Genomic DNA, 23,076 nt, shown 5'->3' on the forward strand with positions numbered 1-23,076 from the left:
TAATCGTCAGACACTTCTGAGTGTGTTGGATGCCTGGGTCTCCCCGGCGCGAGCTATGGCTCCACCCACTGGACATGCCACTTTTAAAGTCAACGGGACGACCGAGGGAGCCAACAAACCCAAAATGCTGAAAACTGTCACTTTAAATATGGCATGGTTGTCAGATGATGCTCAAATGGTCGTCGTCCCCGCTGTGTAACACCCTATTGAAATATAAATGCTTACTGTTTTATTTGTTTTTATTTTATTTTTATTTATTTTCCTTCAGCAAGCTTGGATTTTACAGGTCTTTAACTACATTTGTGGCCAAGAGGGCGATAAAAATAGATGTTCTTTTGCTGCCCTCGACCATCGACTTTAACCTAGTATACATGCTGTGGCTGCAATGCTTTGCTTTGTGCCTGCGGCAAAGACTGTTTTCCATTTTGCATTCGTTGGGCAGTTCCACCACCAAAAATGACCCATTGGAATTAATGGGGCCATGCCACCAGTGCTGTGCAACTGCATGTATTGTATCCAGTTGCAGCGCAGAGCTTTGATCTTTTCAGCATTAAAACAGGCAATGAGGAGGCAAGATATCACCTCACAGCCACCTGTCAACTGCCCTCTCAAAAGGGTTCCATTCAGGGGTGGACTGAATGGAACTCATGGGGCCCCCGGGCATTAGGGGATCATGGGCCCGTGTCCTTGCCCAAACTCAAAAAAGCCTATGAAAAAGGTACCAGGGGCATCTCATGGGGCCCCCTACTGACCCCAGGCCCTCGGGCAGTGCCCGAGTTTCCAAATGGTCAGTCCGCCCCTGGTTCCATTGCGGATCACTTTTCAGAGGGGCAGTTAACACCATCAAAAATGTAAATGAGCCCTAAAACTGAACTCCAGGCACATATGATTAACACAGCTCTGAATTCAATAATACATCATGAACTGTAGTGTTTTTAAATGCAGACAGTACAGGTACCCGAATCTGAAAGAGAAAGAGAAAGAAAAAGAAGAGAAAGAGAAAGAAGAAGAAGAGAAAGAGAAAGAGAAAGAAGAAGAAGAGAAAGAGAAAGAGAGAGAAGACGAAGAGAAAGAAGAAGAAGAGAAAGAGAAAGAAGAGAAAGAAGAGAAAGAAGAGAAAGAGAAAGAAGAAGAAGAGAAATAAGAAGAAGAGAAAGAGAAAGAAGAAGAAGAGAAAGAGAAAGAGAAAGAGGAAGAGGAAGAGGAAGAAGAGGAAGAGGAAGAAGAAGAAGAAGAAGAAGAAGAAGAGGAAGAAGAAGAGGAAGAGGAAGAGGAAAAGGAAGAAGAAGAGGAAGAAGAAGAGGAAGAAGAAGAGGAAGAAGAAGAAGAAGAGAAAGAGAAAGAAGAGGAATAAGAGAAAGAGAAAGAAGAGGAAGAAGAGAAAGAGAAAGAAGAGGAAGAAGAGAAAGAGGAATAGGAAGAAGATAAAGAGAAATAGGAAGAAGAGAAAGAGAAATAGAAAGAAGAAGAGGAAGAAGAGAAAGAGAGAAGAAGAGAAAGAGAGAAGAAGAGGAAGAAGAGAAAGAGAGAAAGAAGAGAAAGAGGAAGAAGAGGAAGAGAAAGAAGAGAAAGAGGAAGAAGAGAAAGAGGAAGAAGAGGAAGAGAAAGAGAAAGAAGAAGAGAAAGAGGAAGAAGAAGAGAAAGAGAAAGCAGAAGAGGAAGAAGAGGAAGAAGAGAAAGAGAAAGAAGAAGAGGAAGAGGAAGAAGAATTGGATGTGCTACAGTGCAAGGAGCATGCTGAGAGGAACAGCAGCAAAGTGACAGAGAAATAGTAAGGCCATTAGTGAACCACTGTCCAGTCAGAGGGTAGGGGGTGGAGTGAAAATGAAACTGCAGCATAAAATGATCATATTCCCTTCCCTGAACAGGCAGAACTGGGCTGGGTAACTCTCAGGACTGGATGGACAGAATGTAATTCATCAGTGTAACTAGCTTTTAGGAGGAATGATGTTAACCTCAGGGTAAGCTTGTTCTCAGTCTATGTATTTATAAACCTCCACGTGGGTGTTCCTGTAGATTAGAGTAGAAGTTACTCTATTATGGGCAAGCTGATCCAGGCCTATGGCTCTTTCCTATATTTGTAGGCATATGCAAATTAGACATCTGTTTTTTTTTACATTAAAACAACATTTTAATTTGGTTCCTTAAGAAGGGTAGTAGCCAGAGGGAAGCTGTAAAGTCCAAGCTGAATGCTAATGAGGTCAGTCCGGGAATTGACTTCATGATGCTCATATGGCTATGGAGGTGAATGCATTCAGTGGAAAAGATAAAGTGAATCCTGGTGGCAGGGGTGGAATTTGAAGGTACCGCAGAACCAAGCATTATTTAAAATTGCCAGACCATTCTTGAATGCCTAGGGGGTGAGAATAAGTGTGTCTGGTAGGTCTGAGGTACAATGCAAGAGGAGATGTTCTTTTCGAGCGCAACTTCCTATGAACAGGGGGCTTCAGCCTCAGCCCCTGAAATCACCAAGGGGTTGCACATAATATTCAGTGTAAGCAATGAATCAGAAGACTGTCAGAGAGTTCAAACATACTATAGGAGATGGTCAGAGACTCTAGACATGATACAGAAGATGGTTAGAGAATGCAGACATGGTACAGGAGATGGTCAGAGACCCTAGACATGATACAGAAGATGGTTAGAGAATGCAGACATGGTACAGGAGATGGTCAGAGACTCTAGACATGATACAGAAGATGGTTAGAGAATGCAGACATGGTACAGGAGATGGTCAGAGACTCTGGATTGGGTGCAGGAGATGGTTAAAGACTGTAGACACAATGCAGGAGATGGTCAGAGACTCTAAATGTGATACAGCAGATGGTCAGAGACTGCAGACATGATACAGGAGATGGTCAGAGACTATAGACATGATATAGCAGATGGTCAGAGATTGAAGACATTATACAGGAGATTGTCAGAGACTGCAGACATGATACAGGAGATGGTCAGAGACTGTAGACATGATATAGCAGATGGTCAGAGATTGAAGACATGATACAGGAGATGGTCAGAGACTGCAGACATGATACAGGAGATGGTCAGAGACTGTAGACATGATATAGCAGATGGTCAGAGATTGAAGACATGATACAGGAGATGGTCAGAGACTGCAGACATGATACAGGAGATGGTCAGAGACTGTAGACATGATATAGCAGATGGTCAGAGACTGCAGACATGATACAGGAGATAGTCAGAGACTGCAGACATGATAGAGGAGATGGTCAGAGACTATAGTCATGAAACAGGAGATAGTCAATTATTCTAGTCATTACAAACCCAACTTCATAAAGACATGGTTTGACCAATTTGGTGTGGTGGAACCTGAGTGCCTTGCATGGAGTTCTGCTGTGGTATAACTAGAACCTTGAGGGCCCCAGTGCAAGAAACTATGAAGGGCCCCCCTGACCCTCTGAGTCCTCTGTGACCCTGGTATTTGCCACTGGTGTCAGTAGTTTTCTTTTTCTTTTTGTTATTTTATTTATTTGTTTTTTTTAAATGTTATTACTTTTTACAATTTCTTCAGGAGCCCCAGTTGGGGGGCTTTAGTGAGATATCAGGGGGTCTAAACAGACCTCTGATGTTCCACCTTTGAGATAGAGAAAGGAGATTAAGGACACAGCCCTCAATCTCCATCTCTGTAACCTCAACAACACTGAATAAATAGACAGGAATAGCTCTGTACAGAGCTTTCCCTCCATTCACAACTGAAGCATAGTAAACACAGTTTACTATGTTTCAGTTATGAATGGACAGAGTAAGTGATCGATATGGATAACTGACTCTCCAGTCAGGAAAGGAAGGGGCCAGTAAATTACAAATTTACCGCCCCTTCCCCACTCTCCATCCTGCAATCCCCTGCAGCAACCAGCGCGAGAGGGGACCAGAAAGCATGGGGGAGGGGGAGGTGAAGAGAATGGATGTGAAGAAGGGGCTGGAAATATGCACAGGGGGGTCCAGAATGCATGGGGGGGGCAGAGGGTGCAGTGGGGCCGGAGAGTACAGGGGGAGGTGAAGAGCACAGGGGGAAGGGGGGATGGAGACTACGGGGGGAGGGAGCTGGAGAGCATAGGGAGGTGGGGGGTAGCAAAAGAAGCTGGATAGGAGGAGCAGTGGGGGCAACTACATATAGAGCAGGGATAGGCAACCTTAAAGAGGTAGAGATCTACCTGAACAATGCAGGTGCAGTCAAAGATCACTGGGCACAGTGTTGCCTTCTCACACTTGATTTAAACCTCTAATTGCTATACTACCGTGTCAAAATCGCATGCATTGCACGGCAATCATGGGTATAAATCAAGTGATGAGGAGGCAACATATCACCTCCTCACGACCTGTCAAACGCACTGGGATCATTTTGCAGAGGAGCAGCAGTGCCTACTGCACCTGTGAATGAGTCCTTAGCTGTAACTGGCAGCGGCACCCTAAGGGCTTGTTCACATATAAAGTTGGGGGATGGTAAAACCCTGCAGTTGAATCATAGTTTTACTACCCCCAATCCCTACCCCCTTTAGGTTTTGAGGCAGCAGCCAAAAGGTGTACACATGCCGCCGCAGGAATTACGCCCCCTGTTGCTTTTGGTAGGTGCTACAGGATTTCAACCAAGAGCCATTCAAATAACTGGGCTACTCTGCAAGTTCCTTTCAACTGCATGCTTCTGCGGGGTCCACGGGCTTAAAGTGAGTGGTGAGAAAGCAACACATCGCTGCCCGTTAAACCCCTTGTTTGCTGTACTGCACAAGGTTGCAGGGCAATTGCAGAGTGGATTCATTCACTTGAATGGGTCATGCTTGGCAGGTGCTACACCCACCAACCATGATAGGGCGTAGGAGCAGCACCACAGAGGAGACATCAACTTATGCGGCTCTTGCTCCCTGCTTCAGCTCCAAGTAGTCCCTCTGCATTGCAATTTGTTTGATGCTCTGGGATCGCAGGTCAGCAAGCCCAGACCAAGATCTACCAATCACCGGGCCAAGATCTACTGGTAGATCACGATCTACTGGTTGCTAACCCCTGACTTGAAGGAATCGATCTCTCCATTTTCCTCCTGAAGCAGCTTTTCCTCCTATCCCTTCCGCTGGCATTCAGTGGTTGCAGGATGAAAATGGAGAGATCAATTCCTCTATATCAGGGGTGGGCAACTGTGGCCCTCCAGCTGTTGGTGAACTACAAGTCCCATCATGCCTCTGCCTTTGGGAGTCATGCTTGTAACTGTACGTTTTGCAATGCCTCATGGGACTTGATGTCTACAACAGCTGGAGGGCCACAGTTGCCCACCCCTGCTCTATATGCAGCCCCCCAGCCTCCATTTAGGTGTACAGAGGGACCTCACGGGACCCCTGCAGCATGGGCCTGGGTTGCAATTGCGACCCCTGTAGGAATGCCCCTGGAGTTCTTACCTTAACCCTACTGAACTCCCTTGGACCCTAGTGAGGTTTCAACTGCAACTGCAATGAACACCTTTGTAAGCCCACTGAACTGAATTGGAATGCCAATTGTGAGGCAGGTCTTCTCATCCAACATTGGTACCTGACCTCACAAATGGGTACAAATTCCCACAGACACACTCCAGAATCTTGTGGAAGCCTTCCCAAAAGAGTGGAGGATATTATACCAGCAAAGGATGAAAACACCCTCATTTAGAACAGGATATCCACCAAGCTCATAAAGGTCAGGAGCCTACAAAGTTTTGTCATATTATGTATCTCCCTGCTTTTGATTCTCAAAAAGGTATTCGGGTACAGAGGGACCTCACGGGACCCCTGGTATTTGGGGTATTTGGGTACAGAGGGACCTCCCGGGGCCCCTGCAGCATGGGCCTGGGTCGCTATTGCAACCCCTGTAGGTATGCCCCTGGAGTTCTGACCTTAACCCTACTGAACTCCCTTGGACCCTAGTGAGGTTTCAACAGCAACCGTAGTGAACACCTTTGTAACCCCACTGAACTGAATTATAATGCCAATTGTGAGGCAGGTCTCCTCATCCAACATTGGTACCTGACCTCACAAATGGGTACAAATTCCCACAGACACACTCCAGAATCTTGTGGAAGCCTTCCCAAAAGAGTGGAGGATATTATACCAGCAAAGGATGAACCACCCTCATTTAGAACAGGATGTCCACCAAGCTCATAAAGGTCAGGAGCCTACAAAGTTTTGCCATATTATGTATCTCCCTGCTTTCGGTTCTCGAGAAGGTATTTGGGTTTTTATCGCCACACTAAATATTCTAAGAACTTTGTCACAATTAGGTCTCATCTGTAACCCCCGCAATGCAAAATAGCAATGCATTGCCTCTATATTGTAGTTTGCCTTTGCTATACTATGCGTTAATGGACCGAAATGTTCCTTGCAGGTTTACAAGCGCCGAGGCTGCCTCGGTGTATGTAAGTCAGTCGCTTTGGCTTGGCACCTCTTTAATTGCAGAGAACTTGGCAGGCCAGTTGGAAAGTGCTTACTTATAATATGAAAGCATTAATATAAGCTGCAATAACACAGGAACCGCTTACAGCCACAACGCGAATCCCATTAATCTCTATGAACCTGCCGCAGTCACAGAACTCCGTATAACGGAAAGGCAGAGCTTACTCTAGCTCAGCTCATAGTTAAAAGAGATCTCCGCTTTCATCCCTATTGTCCAGAACAGCCTCCTGGGAAGTGCTGGGTTTACATTGTCATTACATTGCTGGATCCTACTACCTTTCTCATGTGACACTGGTTTGCTAGAATTGTGCAACTATATATATATATATATATATATATATTTTTTTTTTTTTTTTTTTTTAAGTTGGGTTTGCATACTTTTACGAATTGCCATAATATGCTTAGCTTTTTCTGAAGAAACAATGAACCTGACTCTCAGCTGAGTATCAGTCCTACAGTGTCCATCTCAGGATGACAGCATCCTACGTTCCCCTGGTCTACATTTTTCCTTCTAGCCTCTTTTGTTTAAAGTAAATCTGGTCATATGATCAGGGGCAGGCTGACAACTCATGGGGCCCCCGGGCAATAGGGGATCATGGGGCCCCTGTGTCCTTGCCCAAACTCTAAAAAGCCTATGAAAAAGGTACCAGGGGCATCTCATGGGGCCCCCTACTGACCCCGGGCCCTCGGGTAGTGCCCGAGTTTCCAAATGGTCAGTCCGCCCCTGCATATGATTACTAACCTCCTTCAGAAAATACTAAATGACCGGCTGTTATGCTGACCCGCTGCCTTTAATGCTTTAAGTCTTCAGCCTGCAAGAAAGTAGACAAATCCAGAAAGCCAGAGAAAAGTCATAGGTCCTGATCTGCATATCTGGACAGGTCAGTAAAAGCCAGGAAAATAGCATTTCTAGAAAGGGAGTTCACTACCTTCTCTATGCTTCTAAGGATAGGACTTGTGAACAAAAGCAAACAAGGGCTCACTCTCATCGTGCATTACCACGTTACACCACGTATTTATTAAAAACATATAGATATACTCACAAATCAAAAAGGAATAAGGGAGTTCATCTCCCGAAACGCCTTAGCCTATCCCATCAATGGTTTAGTATTCCATTGGACTGTCATTACGGACTACCTGCTCTGTTTTTATTCCCTTTTGGTTTGTGAGTATATCTATATGCTTTTAATAAATTTGTGGTATATCATGGTCAGGGGCGGACTGACAACTCATGGGGCCCCCGGGCAATAGGGGATCATGGGGCCCCTGTGTCCTTGCCCAAACTCAAAAAAGCCTATGAAAAAGGTACCAGGGGCATCTCATGGGGCCCCCTACTGACCCTGGGCCCTCGGGCAGTGCCTGTGTTTCCAAATGGTCAGTCCGCCCCTGACCACGTTAATGCACGATGGGAGTGCGCCCTTGTTTGCTTTTGTTCACCAGTACCAAGATTTACCGATCTTTGAAGGGCTGCACCTCAACGTTTGACATTCAGAATTCCTTCTAGTCTGCATGAAGATTTGAGCGCTGGTTTCGTTTGTACTTTAGGATAGGACTTGTGTCTAATCCGCTGCTCCTCTGAAAAGCAATTTACATTTGGGTCGCTTTTCAGAGTTGTTTGACAGGCAGTGAGGAGGCGATGTGATGCCACCTCACCTTCTATTTTTACCCTATAATTACTGCACTAACGTGCCTCACCTGTGTGCATCGGATGCGGTTACAAGGCTTTTGTGGTACTTCTTCCTTTGCTTGAATGGGTCACGTTCAGGGGGCTTGCTGCATGCCAAGTGCAGTATGTCAGATCATTTTTGATGCAGGTGCAAAGCATCCTGACCCCGGCATAGGAACATCCCAGTCCAGTGCCATTGCAGCTCAAGGGGGTGGTTGGGGGGGCAGGTTTTTAACCTCCCCCCAACAACAAGTCTAAACGAGCTGTAAACATCTATAGTCAGACAAAAAAAATTTGAATATTTATACACACACACACATATATATATATATCTATCTATCTATATATATATATCTATATATATATGTGTGTGTATGTATGTAATTATATATGTACGTGTGTGTATATATATATATATGTATGTATGTATGTATGTATGTATATATATATATATATATATATATATACATACATACCCATATATATACCCCAAAAATATATATATATATATACACACACACACACACATATATATATATATATATATACACACCCATATACAGTGGGGATCGAAAGTTTGGGCACCCCAGCTAAAAATTTGTATTAATGTGCATAAAGAAGCCAAGGAAAGATGGAAAAATCTCCAAAAGGCATCAAATTACAGATTAGACATTCTTATAATATGTCAACAAAAGTTAGATTTTATTTCCATCATTTACACTTTCAAAATAACAGAAAACAAAAAAATGGCGTCTGCAAAAGTTTGGGCACCCTGCAGAATTTATAGCATGCACTGCCCCCTTTGCCAAGCTGAGACCTGCCAGTGTCATGGATTGTTCTCAATCCTCGTCTGGGAAGACCAGGTGATGTCAATCTCAAAGGTTTTAAATGCCCAGACTCATCTGACCTTGCCCCAACAATCAGCACCATGGGTTCTTCTAAGCAGTTGTCTAGAAAACTGAAACTGAAAATAGTTGACTCTCACAAAGCTGGAGAAGGCTATAAGAAGATAGCAAAGCGTTTTCAGATGTCAATATCCTCTGTTCAGAATGTAATTAAGAAATGGCAGTCATCAGGAACAGTGGAAGTTAAAGCAAGATCTGGAAGACCAAGAAAAATATCAGACAGAACAGCTCGCAGGATTGTGAGAAAAACAATTCAAAACCCACGTTTGACTGCACGATCCCTCCAGAAAGATCTAGCAGACACTGGAGTTGTGGTACACTATTCCACTATAAAGAGATACTTGTACAAATATGGTCTTCATGGAAGAGTCATCAGAAGAAAACCTCTTCTACGTCCTCACCACAAAAATCATCGTTTGAACTTTGCAAATGAACATATAGACAAGCCTGATGCATTTTGGAAACAAGTTCTGTGGACCTATGAGGTTAAAATTGAACTTTTTGGCCGGAATGAGCAAAGGTACGTTTGGAGAAGAAGGGGCACAGAATTTAATGAAAAGAACCTCTGTCCAACTGTTAAGCATGGGGTTGGATCAATCATGCTTTGGGGTTGTGTTGCAGCCAGTGGCACAGGGAACATCTCACGAGTAGAAGTAAAAATGGATTCAATAAAATTTCAGCAAATTTTGCATGGTAACTTGATGCCATCTGTGAAAAAGCTGAAGTTAAAGAGAGGTTGGCTTCTACAAATGGATAATGGTCCTAAACACACCTCGAAATCCACGGGGGATTACATCAAGAGGCGTAAACTGAAGGTTTTGCCATGGCCTTCACAATCTCCTGACCTCAACATAATTGAAAATCTATGGATAGACCTTAAAAGAGCAGTGCGTGACAGACAGCCCAGAGATCTCAAAGAACTGGAAGACTTTTGTAAGGAAGAATGGGCAAAGATACCTCAAACAAGAATTGAAAGACTCTTGGCTGGCTACAAAAAGCGTTTACAAGCTGTGATACTTGCCAAAGGGGGCAGTACAAGATATTAACTCTGCAGGGTGCCCAAACTTTTGCAGACACCATTTTTTTGTTTTCTGTTATTTTGAAAGTGTAAATGATGGAAATAAAATCTAACTTTTGTTGACATATTATAAGAATGTCTAATCTGTAATTTGATGCCTTTTGGAGATTTTTCCATCTTTCCTTGGCTTCTTTATGCACATTAATACAAATTTTTAGCTGGGGTGCCCAAACTTTCGATCCCCACTGTATATATATATATATATATATATATATATATATATACATACAGTTGCAAGAAAAAGTATGTGAACCCCTTGGGATTACGTGGAGTTTTGCATGAATTGGGCATAAAATGTGCTCTGAACGTCATCTAAGTCACAACAATAGAAGAACACAGTCTGCTGAACATAATACTACACAAACATTAGATGTTGCCATGGTTTAATTGCACATAACATGTAAACATTCACAGTGCAGGGAGGAAAAAGTATGTGAACCTTTGGACTTAATAACTGGTTGACCCTCCTTTGGCAGCAATAACCTCAACCAAACGCTTCCTGTAGTTGCAGATCAGACCTGCACAATGATCTGGAGTAATTTTGGACCACTCCTCTTCACAAAACTATTTCAGTGTAGCAATATTCTTGGGATGTCTGGTGTTCACAGTTTTGTGAAGAGGAGTGGTCCAAAATTACTCCAGATCATTGTGCAGGTCTGATCTGCAACTACAGGAAACGTTTGGTTGAGGTTATTGCTGCCAAAGGAGGGTCAACCAGTTATTAAGTCCAAAGGTTCACATACCTTTTCCTCCCTGCACTGTGAATTTTTGCATGTTATGTGCAATTAAACCATGGCAACATCTAATGTTTGTGTAGTATTATGTTCAGCAGACAGTGTTCTTCTATTGTTGTGACTTAGATGACGTTCAGAGCACATTTTATACCCAATTCATGCAAAACTCCACGTAATCCCAAGGGGTTCACATACTTTTTCTTGCAACTGTATATACACCCATATATATATATATCCCAAAAAGGCACAAAACAGACTTGATGAACCATTTAGGGGTCTATTTATAAAAAATTTGCTGGATGAATGTGACAAGCAATCATCCAGCCGTGGCAAATTCTGACCATATTTTGCTAAACACAGATGGTTGTTAGCTCCATCTAGTGGCTATAATGCAGTATTTTTCTTGTTGCGTTCTTTCAACAAAAATACCTCATTATGGTCACAAGATGGAGCTGATGATTATAGGAAATCTCCGTATTAAGAAAAATGAAGTCAGGATTTGTCACAGCTGGGCAAATGTTTTCCGACACTAGCCATGGCTGCCAGCATCCACCTTGAAAGGCACTCAGTAATATTTAACTCCTTCCTGTGAGCTCAGGCTGTCAAGGACACACCCCCTGATTCAATACACTGGCCAAGGCTTGCACAGTATTTGTAGCATTGAACATTGCTCACCAAGAAGAGGAAGGACTTGTGAGGTCACTGGACCAACAAGATGAAACCCTGGTATGTGTGTATGTAAAGAATTGAAAAAAAAAATAGGTGCAGTTTGGAGGTTCTGGGAGGGGGATGGAAGGACTGGGGATGGGGGATCAGCCTGATGTCAATTTCCATGGTGGTGACTGTTTTCTGTATATGTGCTTCATGATGATGCAGCAGTTTTATCCCGGGGTTGTCAGCTGCAGTTAGAAGATTTTTATTAACTTTTATATTTATAGCACAACATCCATATTGAATAAATCCACAATTTCCTCCCTTTCAAAAGATTGAAATTTTGGGTAAAGAATACAAAAAAGAAAATACGTTAGGGCTACCTTTAAATCCTCGAAGTCCCATGGCCCCTGGTGGTCCTATGTCACCCTGGTCACCTTTTTGTCCAGGAACCCCCGGGAGACCTCTTTCACCTGGAAGACCTGGAAGAGAGAAGCACTTGTCAAGTAACAAAAAAAAGTGTATTGTGTAAGATATGCAAAATAACTAATTGGTAGAAGATGGAGATTTGGAGATGGAGAAGCCACAAAATGTTGTCAAAGTGCTGGAGAGAAGATGGAAGACAACATAATGAACTGATCTCCAGCCTCACCTTCAGCCTTGCACAGTTGTACCGGCCTCTCTCCTAGACTGAAATGGCTTAGCCTTCATGTACACGAGCAGCTCTTAAACTCAAGCAGGGGCGAACTGACAACTCATGGGGCCCCCCGGGCCAATAGGGGATCATGTGGCCCCTGTGTCCTTGCCCAAAGTCAAAAAAGCCTATGAAAAAGGTACCAAGGGCTACCTTATACATGAAGCCTTACTCTGATTTCACTGCACACTGTGAGCTTCTTACAATGTGCATTAGAAGCTGCAGCAAGTCAGATAGAGCTCCGTCTCATTTCCTGGCTGGAGGGCGCCCAGCATCATCTAGGCTTTTCTCCCCCACTCCCCTCTACTTTCTTTCATTGGATTTCAGGTCTTTCAATCACTGAGGCTCAACATGAGATGTGAACATTACCAAGCAAAGTCTTCAATCAAAATGAATGTCAGGGATACCGACTGTGGGCATCCTACAGTAGGGATGGCCAGATCTACACTGAGGAAATGGAAAAGACCAGACCAGGGGTGGACTGACAACTCATGGGGCCCCCGGACAATAGGGGATCATGGGGCCCCTGTGTCCTTGCCCAAAGTCAAAAAAACCTATGAAAAAAAGGTACCAAGGGCATCTCACGGGACCCCTACTGACCCCGGGCCCTTGGGCCGTGCCCAAGTTTCCAAATGGTCAGTCCGCCCCTGGACTAGACTATACATGCTTTAAGCAAGTTTATAAACAGTTACAGTGCCTTGAAAAAGTATTCCTCCCCCTTGAAATTTTCCACATTTTGTCACGTTACAACCAAAAAAGTAAATGTATTTTATTGGGATTTGATGTGATAGACCAACACACACAATTGTGAAGTGGAAGGAAAATGATAAATGGTTTTCACAATTTTTTACAAATAAATATCTGAAAAGTGTGGTGTGCATTTGTGTTCAGCCCCCTTTACTCTGATACCCCTAACTAAAATCTAGTGGAACCAATTGCCTTCAGAAGTCGGATAATTAGTAAATAGAGTTTACCTGTGTGTAATTTAATCTCAGTATTTAATCTATAAATACAGCTGTTCTGTGAAGCCCTCAGAGATTTGTTAGAGAACATTAGTGAACAAACAGCATCATGAAGGCCAAGGAATACACCAGACAGATCAGGGATAAAATTGTGGAGAAGTTTAAAGCAGGGTTAGGTTATAAAAAAAAATATCCCAAGCTTTGAGTATCTCATTGAGCACTGTTCAATCCATCATCTGAAAATGGAAAGAGTATGGCACAACTGCAAACCTACCAAAAAAAAAACCTCTCTACGAATACACACTAAACTGAGCGTGTGCAGTGTTTCCACACAGGGACGGACTGACCATTTGGAAACTCAGGCACTGCCCGAGGGCCCGGGGTCAGTAGGGGGCCCCATGAGATGCCCCTGGTACCTTTTTCATAGGCTTTTTTGAGTTTGGGCAAGGACACAGGGGCCCCATGATTCCCTATTACCCGGGGGCTGTCAAGGTCCTACCTTTCCCCAGAGGTTATGCTGCTCCATGTGCTGGCATCCATCTTAGGTTTCTGCAAAGCATGGTGGGAGCCTTTTATGCTTTCAGGCCTCTGCGGCTCCTCCTCCAGAAGGGTGTGGTTGATCACATTTAAGCCTGCTGTCTGCAGTGGCTCTTTGCATTCGTGTCCTGTATGTTCCCTTGCAGCAAGCTCTTGTTCTGTTCTCATTGCTCTCATGGTAACCAACTCGGCTTGGACAAGACTATTCTCTGCTTTAACCCATTACCTGACCTCCCGTTGCTGAACCCGGCTCGTGACCTGAGTATTCTTTGCCTACCGTCTTGTTCGGTCTGCTCCGTTGTTATAGACCCGGCCTGTCCGACCACGCTACACGTTGTCCCATCTAGCACCCACCAGCTGTACGCCATTGGTGGCAGTCGTTACCGCAGCTGGGGTTACTCGGGTGGGGGCCACGACCTGGTCTCAGGCTTCGTCAAGTCCATCCCCACCATCAGGGGCCCTGGTGAAGGGCAGCCTGGGGCTTAGACTCCACGCCCTGAGGGACTCAGGTCTGGGGGTAGTGGCTATTGTCAGTCGCTGCGTGACCTTACCATAGACCTGCCTGCCCATTCCATCACTCCTGCCCTGACAGGGGCCCCATGAATTGTCAGTCCATCCCTGTCTCCACACCGTATGTCTTATCAGGAGATAAGGAGGGGCACTAGAGGAAGGGGAGGATCAGAGAATTCAGGATCAAACAGCATTTTAAGCAATGCAGATGATTAACCCCTTAGGTTCCACAGTGAGTATAACAAGCATGCTTTACTGCAGTGGTTCTCAACCTTCCTAATGCCGTGACCCTTTAATACAGTTCCTCATGTTGTGGTGACCCCCAACCATAAAATTATTTACCCAGTAATTATAATTCATGAAGTGTCGTTTTACCTCCAATACTGCTGCTTTCAACACAGTAGCTGCTTTCAACACAGTAGTTGCTTTCAACACAGTAGCTGCTTTCAACACAGTAGCTGCTTTCTACACCGTAGCTGCTCATTACACATCGGAAATATGGGTTTTCCCGATGGTCTTAGGCGACCCCTGTGAAAGGGTCATTCGACCCCCAAAGGGGTCGTGACCCACAGGTTGAGAACCACTGCTGTACTGCATATACAGACTGATTTTACTGTTGTGGGTTTAGTAACACTTTAAAATAAGGTATGTAATGACAATGAAAAACGTTTTCTTTCAAAAATGTCATTAACATGTTGATGAGCAGGGGAGGGAGGAACCAGGGAAGTCAAATTATAAGAAGATTAAACTTTGGTTTTAATGCAACTTTTAGTATGGGGGAGGGGGCCCACACTTAACAGGCAGACTGAGCTTTTTTAGTGAAGGGTTCGCTTTAATGTAATTCATATATATCTGGTTTTAAAGAAATGATGACCCCCACTGTGAATAATAAGCATTGGAACACCTGATCATACACACATGTTCTTGGTAATTGATTGGCTAAGTAGTGAATGAAGGTGACAATCCCAATCCTTCACCTTCCAAACCATAACAGCTATGGCGGCCTCCCCGTGTTTCCCTGTAAGTACTTCTGACAGCCTCCCTTTAAGGCAGTGCAAGCAGCCGAGGTGTTTCCAATTACTGCTACGTATAAAATGGCCAGCCAGCTAAGTTTACCGAACTGCCGAAAAAAACTTCTCCTCGTGTTTCCGCCTGTAGCTGGGGGCTGTTGTTGAAAAACTCCTGCCATGGCACCGGCTGTGGACATATTTACAAGGTGTTAAATAAATAATTTTGGGAATACAGTAAATGTTTTAAAATTAGAGGGGAGGATAGGATTTGTGTATTGGCAGAGCTGGGATGGAGCATTAGGCTTTGGCTTCAGGCTGACTCAGAGCGGGAGGGAGCCCGGGAATTGTTGAAAGACGATCGTATTGCTTGGTGGTCTTGGTCTGGTTCCAGCAGACAGGTGTTTCCAGAGGCATGCAGTAACGGGATCATTCAACAAAGCAGTGCAATGAACAATGCTAATCATCAAAGTGTGGACAGTGATGGCCAATCAGAAATTACTCTCTACATTACATGGACCTAGCTTCAAATTCTATCCAAATTCAAAAGTCATCAAAAGGTAACAGAAGCTGTTGCACATGATCCTGTCACATGATCTCTGCTGCCAAGAAGTTGAAGTCAATGTGATACTCTTGCAGGAAAAGGTCACATGACCAAATGCTTAGGCTTTAGGTCATGTGACCAGGGGCGGACTGACAACTCTTGGTGCCCCCGGGCAATAGGGGATGATGGGGCCCCTAGGTCCTTGCCCACACTCAAAAAAGCCTATAAAAAAGGTACCAGGGGAATTTCATGGGGCCCCCTACTGACCCCGGGCCCTCGGGCAGTGCCCGAGTGCTCGAATGGTCAGTCCGCCCCTGCATGTGAACAGGGGCGGACTGACCATTTGGAAACTTTGGTACTGCCCGAGGGTTCGGGGTCAGTAGGGGGCCCCATGAGATGCCCCTGGTACCTTTTTCATAGGCTTTTTTGAGTTTTGGCAAGGACACAGGGGCCCCATGATCCCTTATTGCCCAGGGGCCCCATGAGTTGTCAGTCCGCCCCTGCATGTTAATAATCTAAGAACAGCAGTCTCTGCAATTAAATGATTTCAGAATTTCTGTTGGGTTGTTGAGATTTTTGGGAAGATTGGTGAACAGGGTGGTCTGGGGGTTATACCTACCAAACAATTCCATTTTGAAGGTAATGTGTAGGTTTCTTTTTTTCAGTATCTTCCTAGGACCATTAAGCCCACCCACAGATGCATTTTGTCCCCACAATTTCCAGGTGAATGTGCCTAAAACATGGCCACTTTGTGGGTTGTCATACCCAGAGCCCACATATTTAGAGACTGCTCATTCACAAGTCTCAATGCCCTCAATTTCCAGATGAGCATGCCTAAATATAACCGCTTTATGGGTTGGTCATTACCCAGACCGCGTATGTTTAGAGACTGCCCACTCACAAGTCTTAATGCTATTTTGAGTTACTGTGCATGTGCATTAATTCAAAAAAGGTTGAGTAAGTCTATGATCATGGGAAATGACCCAGGATATCACACCAATGGGACAGAAGGCCAAGATGCGAGATTGTCCAGGCTGATCCGGGACACCACACCTATGGGACAGAGGGTCAAGATGTGGGATTGTCCAGGCAAATCCAGGACAGTTGAGCTCTATGATATACAGTATGTATACAAGGGATCATATTAAAGTATATGTGCCCAGAAGCGCATGTTGTCCGCCCAATTTCCAGGTGAACATGACCAAATCATAACCACTTTGTGGGATGGTCAGGCCCAGACCTGCATATTTACAGACTGCCGATTTACAAGTCTCAAATACTTTTTTGAGTTACTGCACATGTGCATTAATTCAAAAAAAGTTGAGTGAGGCTATGATTGTGGGACATGACCCGGGATATCACGTCAATGGGACAGAGGGCCAAGATGCGGGATTGTCCAGGCTAATCTGGGACACCACATCAATGGGACAGGGGGTCAAGATGTGAGATTGTCCAGGCAACTCCAGGACATTTGAGATCTATGATATACAGTATGTGTATAATGGATCATCTTAAAGTATATGTGCACATGAACGGATTTTGTCCCACCAATTTCCAGATGAGCATGCCTAAATAGTAACCACTTTATGGGTTGGTCATACCCAGGCTGCGCATGTTTAGAGATTCCCGTGTCTCAATGCTATTTTGAGTTACTGTGCATGTGCAATAACTTAAATATGGTTTGGTGGGGCTGTGATCCCAGGATATGGCCTGGGACACCATGTCAATGGGACAGAGGGACAAGATGCAGGATTGTCCAGGAAAATCCGGGACAGTTGGGATCTATGATATACAGTATATGTATAATGGATCATCTTAAAGTATATGCACCCCCGAGCGCATTTTGTCCCCCGAATTTCCAGATGAGCACACCCATATCATAACCACTTTATGGGTTGGTCATGGCCAGACTATATATTTAGAGCATTTTTAGAGACTGCTGACTGCACATGTGCATTAACTCAAATAAGGTTGAGTGAGGCTGTGATCCTGGGACATGGGCCAGGACACCACATCAGTGGGACAAAGGGCCAAGATTCTTGTCCAGGCAAATCCAGGACAGTTGGGTTCTATGATATATTGTATGTGTATAAGGGATCATCTTAAAGTACCTATATCTGAAAGCACCATTTTTCGGTGTTCTGGTGACAACTGTCAGTGTCTCCGGTACAGAAAGTGAAGGGAAATCTCTCCAGTGGGGCACTGACAAATAAAAACTACCCTGGACTCCAACCAATACCAATTTTCCTGGAGCCCAGGCAATGCTGAAAACCCCAGATCTTGCAAGATTTGGAACACCCAGATGTCACTGGATGAATGGATACCTTATACTTGCCCACTGTCCACTGGCAAATCATTTTTTTTTATAGGATTCTTTTTTTTTTTTCACTTTCATCCTGCTATTTAGTGTGCGAGAGGTGTCCCAGGTATATTAACCTTGGTTGTTAATGCTTCTATCAAATAAATAATAAACAACCTCCCTCCAAAAAGGTTTAAGGGCTCGTTCACACTTGGCTGTTTTACCAACGCTTGCCAAACGCCCCTATAGTGTTTGGCAATCGTTGGTCCGGCGTTTACAGAGCGTTTTTAACGCTCGGCAAACGCTCCGCAAACACCGCATGCACGGTTTAGCGGCAGTTGCTAGGCATTTGCCGAGCGGTAATAACACCCCACAAACGCCTATAATGCAGTTTGAGTGGTTTTACCGCTCCGCTAACGCCCCGCAAACGCCGGCCGGGCGTTAGCGGAACGGCACCATAGACGAGAATAGGAGGCTTCAACGCCTCCTGACTCGACCAGAGGCGTCCGTTTTGCCGCGACGCAACGCAAACGCTCCCGTTAGAACAGCACCATGTGCTGTAATGTGCAGAATTGGCAGAGGCGTTTGGGAAGCGGTAAAAACACTTCCCAAACGCCTCTCTGCCGCCTGCACACAACGCTAGTGTGAACGTAGCCTAAGGGTTCATTCACACCAGGCCATTGTAGTGACACTGGTAAAACACTGGTACAATACATGGTAAAATGCGTGTTGGTGCAGTGCGATGCCATTCATTTTTTTGCACAATTCAGCAAGATCTTTTCTTTCATGCCTTGAGGTGTATCGGAGTGAATAGGCTGCTTAATGCAGTGTACTTCAATGCTTAAAAGTATGCTTTGTGGTGAGAATGAGCTTAGATATGTACTGGTCCTGCTGCCTCAATCTTCTCTCTCTTAAAGAGGTAAGCTGTGTGAAGGATAATCTACATCCAACCAGGAGTGGACTGACAACTCATGGGGCCCCCAGGCAATAGGAGATCATGGGGCCCCTGTGTCCTTGCCCAAACTCAAAAAAGCCAATGCAAAAGGTACCAGGAGCATCTCATGGGGCCCCCTACTGACCCTGGGCCCTCGGGCAGTGCCTGTGTTTCCAAATGGTCAGTCCGCCCCTGACCACGTTAATGCACGATGGGAGTGCGCCCTTGTTTGCTTTTGTTCACCAGTACCAAGATTTACCGATCTTTGAAGGGCTGCACCTCAACGTTTGACATTCAGAATTCCTGTTGGATCCATCCATTGCATTACATCAGCACCCAGGGGCGGACTGACAACTCATGGGGCCCCCGAGCAATAGGGGATCATGGGGCCCCTGTGTCTTTGCCCAAACTCAAAAAAGCCTATGAAAAAGGTATCAGGGGAATCTCATGGGGCCCCCTACTGACCCCGGGCCCTCGGGCAGTGCCCAAGTTTCCAAATGGTCAGTCCGCCCCTGCATCCAACACACTGTCCCATGCATCACTGCTCTGTCCTGATGTAGAGGCTAGCAGATGAAATCACAAGGCACAGACGAAACCAGGCAGTCAACATTCCCAGAATTGTCAGATGCTTGAGACTCTTCAGTAATTCTCTCTCTTCTAGAGAGTAAAGATCAATCGTACAGGTGGTGGGAGAGGACATTCAAATTTTACTAAACTCAAGAACAAAAATGCTATATATTGCAGTTCTTAGATCTGGTGACTGCTCATCCTGAATGTAATGAGGATGAACAAAAGCCGACATTTTTTTTTAGTCCAGCCTTGGTGGCGACCATGGCTCCCCCCATAGATAGTGAGCATAGCCACCCTAACATAGGAAATGTGCCATTTGTGGGATTACTAGGTGAAAACGAAGGGGAAAAAAGCCTGAAAATGCTGCTGTGACATTGAAAGATTGGTAAACTGCAATATTTTACATTTTTGTTTTTGGGTTTAGATACACTTTTTTTTAAACTTCTCTTTAGTTTTAAGTTTAGCAAAGGGTGTTACAAAACAGTCTTCTGGGCATTCCCCAGCCTAAATCATACAGGACATACAATACATACAAAACATAGGAACAAACATTCCAAGACAAAACTATAAATTCGGGCACTTGCCAGTGGTCGACAAACTTTCTCAGAGTCAACCAAGTCAACCAAGAGGGGTAATATTACAGGAAAATTAGTGTCCCTCACAATAAAACCTGAGAAGTATTTAAGAATACACTAGTGGATATAATACCAATAGATTTGAAAATAACTTGGCAGGTATAATCAAAGCTCAATGCTAGGGGGTTTCAGGCTATTGAGGAAGCTGGACATTACTAAGGTTGGAAAGATCTCTTAAAAACATGTCAGGTAGCAGAAGAGTCAAGCCATATATCTCAAATTTTCTGAGATTTCTTGGGACAGCCTCAGTAGAGATATGTTCACTTGTATAGAGGAATTAGTGGGTTTACTCGAGATTTCCAATCCAAGGAGGGGGCTACAGGTACTTTACACTTGAGTACTATTGACTTTCCAGCATAATATATTAGGAAACTCAGCAGGGTCCTGACCATCCTAGAATGAGCTAAGGCCTCTACCAGGCTCAAGATGCAAACATCAACCTGGCATGGGACTCGTTTAGTTGTTAGAGTAGATATGAATTCTAGAATTCATTGAATTGAGATCTGTCATTTCAAAGCCATTGTTTCTAATTTTTAGGGACTCTTTAATAACTGGCATAGTACCACTGGATTGGCGTAAGGCCAATGTGGTGCGAATATTTAAAAAGGGGTCAAAATCTTTACCAAGTAATTATAGACCGGATAGTTTAACTTCTATAGTTGGGAAGATACTAGAGAGTTTAATAAAAGACCACATACAGTCAGGTCCATAAATATTGGGACATCGACACAATTCTAACATTTTTGGCTCTATACACCACCATAATGGATTTAAAATGAAATGAACAAGATGGGCTTTAACTTCAGACTGTCAGCTTTAATTTGAGGGTATTTACATCCAAATCAGGTGAACAATGTAGGAATTACAACAGTTTGCATATGTGCCTCCCACTTGTTAAGGGACCAAAAGTAATGGGACGGAATAATAATCATAAATCAAACTTTCACTTTTTATTACTTGGTTGCAAATCCTTTGCAGTCAATTACAGCCTGAAGTGTGGAACGCATAGACATCACCAGACGCTGGGTTTCATCCCTGGTGATGCTCTGCCAGGCCTCTACTGCAACTGTCTTCAGTTCCTGCTTGTTCTTGGGGCATTTTCCCTTCAGTTTTGTCTTCAGCAAGTGAAATGCATGCTCAATCGGATTCAGGTCAGGTGATTGACTTGGCCATTGCAGAACATTCCACTTCTTTCCCTTAAAAAACTCTTTGGTTGCTTTTGCAGTATGCTTTGGGTCATTGTCCATCTGCACTGTGAAGCGTCCAATGAGTTCTGAAGCATTTGGCTGAATATGAGCAGATAATATTGCCCGAAACACTTCACTTTTGGTCCCTTAACAAGTGGGAGGCACATATGCAAACTGTTGTAATTCCTACACCGTTCACCTGATTTGGATGTAAATACCCTCAAATTAAAGCTGACAGTCTGCAGTTAAAGCACATCTTGTTTGTTTCATTTCAAATCCATTGTGGTGGTGTATAGAGCCAAAAATGTTAGAATTGTGTCGATGTCCCAATATTTATGGACCTGACTGTAGATGAGTTCTTGCTGGAAAAAAATATTTTAAGCAACAGACAGCATGGATTCATGAAAGACAGAAGTTGTCAAACAAATATGATTTCTTTTTATGAAGGGGTGAGCAAACAAAACCTTGGACAGAGGGGGGGCAGTGGACATGGTATACTTGGACAGAGGGGTGGCGGTGGACGTGGTATACTTGGACAAAGGGGTGCGGGGGACATGGTATACTTGGGCAGAGGGGTGGCGGTGGATGTGGTATACTTGGACAGAGGGGTGGCGGTGGACGTGGTATACTTGGATTTTGCAAAAGCGTTTGATATAGTTCCCCACACATGGCTAATGTGTAAGGTAAAGTCTACGGGCTTGGAAACATCCGTATGTAAATGGATAGAAAACTGGATAAAAGATGGTATTCAGAGAGTAGTGGTTAATGATTCATACTCTGAATAGTCTGGGATCATCAGTGGTGTACCCCAAGGTTCAGTGTTGGGACCCTTACTTTTTAATATATTTATAAACAATATAGGGTCTGGGATTATAAATCCCATTTCAGTCTTTGCAGATGACACCAAGCTGTGCCGTGGAATAACGTCCTTACAGGATGTCTCCAATTTACAAGCCGACCTCAATGCTCTGTGTAATTGGGCAACTATGTGGGAAATGAGGTTTAATGTTGATAAATGTAAGGTTCTGCACTTGGGGGCTAAGAATATGCATGCATCATACATACTAGGGGGGGTACAACTGGGGGAATCAATGGTGGAGAAGGATCTGGGGGTTCTGGTAGATCACAAGCTTAATAATGGCATGCAATGTCAAGCTGCGACTTCTAAAGCGAGCAAAATCCTCTCTTGTATTAAAAGAGGTATAGACTCCAGAGAGAGAGATATCATTTCCCCCGGTACAAATCATTAGTAAGACCTCATCTGGAATATGCAGTTCAGTTTTGGCCACCAATTCACAAAAAGAACATTGGGGAACTGGAGAAAGTACAGAGAAGGGCAACCAAACTGATAAGAGGCATGGAGGAGATCAGCTATGAGGAAAGATTAGAGGAACTGAATTTATTCTCTCTTGAGAAGAGGAGATTAAGGGGGGATATGATCAACATGTAGAATACATCTGGAGGAAAAGAAATTTAATCTCCAAACACAGAAAGGTTTCTTCACAGTGAAAGCTGTGAAAATGTGGAATAGACTCCCTCAAGAGTTGGTTCTGGCCAGCTCAGTGGATTGCTTTAAAAAAGTCCTGGATTATTTCTTAGATACACAGAATATAACTGGTTACTATTTATAGGTAAAGTTGATCCAGGGAATATCCAATTGCCTCTCGGGGGATCAGGAAGAAATTTTTTTCCAAGCAAGAGCAAATTGGATCATGCTTTCCTGGGTTTTTTTTCC

The 23,076-nt window shown here is 44.1% G+C and overlaps 1 protein-coding gene across 1 annotated transcript in view; it reads right to left on the reverse strand.

The window, feature by feature from the left end:
- The window catches only part of SCARA5 (scavenger receptor class A member 5), a 537,618-nt gene that overhangs the window by 192,606 nt on the left and 321,936 nt on the right, over nucleotides 1-23,076 (reverse strand). Inside the window, exon 6 of the mRNA XM_089653868.1 lies at nucleotides 11,846-11,944. Within this exon, the coding sequence (XP_089509994.1) occupies nucleotides 11,846-11,944 (99 nt within the window). The remainder of the gene's footprint in view (nucleotides 1-11,845; nucleotides 11,945-23,076) is intronic.

Source organism: Staurois parvus, unplaced genomic scaffold (assembly GCF_062004578.1).
Source record: "Staurois parvus isolate SC_StPar_1 unplaced genomic scaffold, SC_StPar_1.0 ptg000723l, whole genome shotgun sequence".
NCBI lineage: Eukaryota > Metazoa > Chordata > Amphibia > Anura > Ranidae > Staurois > Staurois parvus.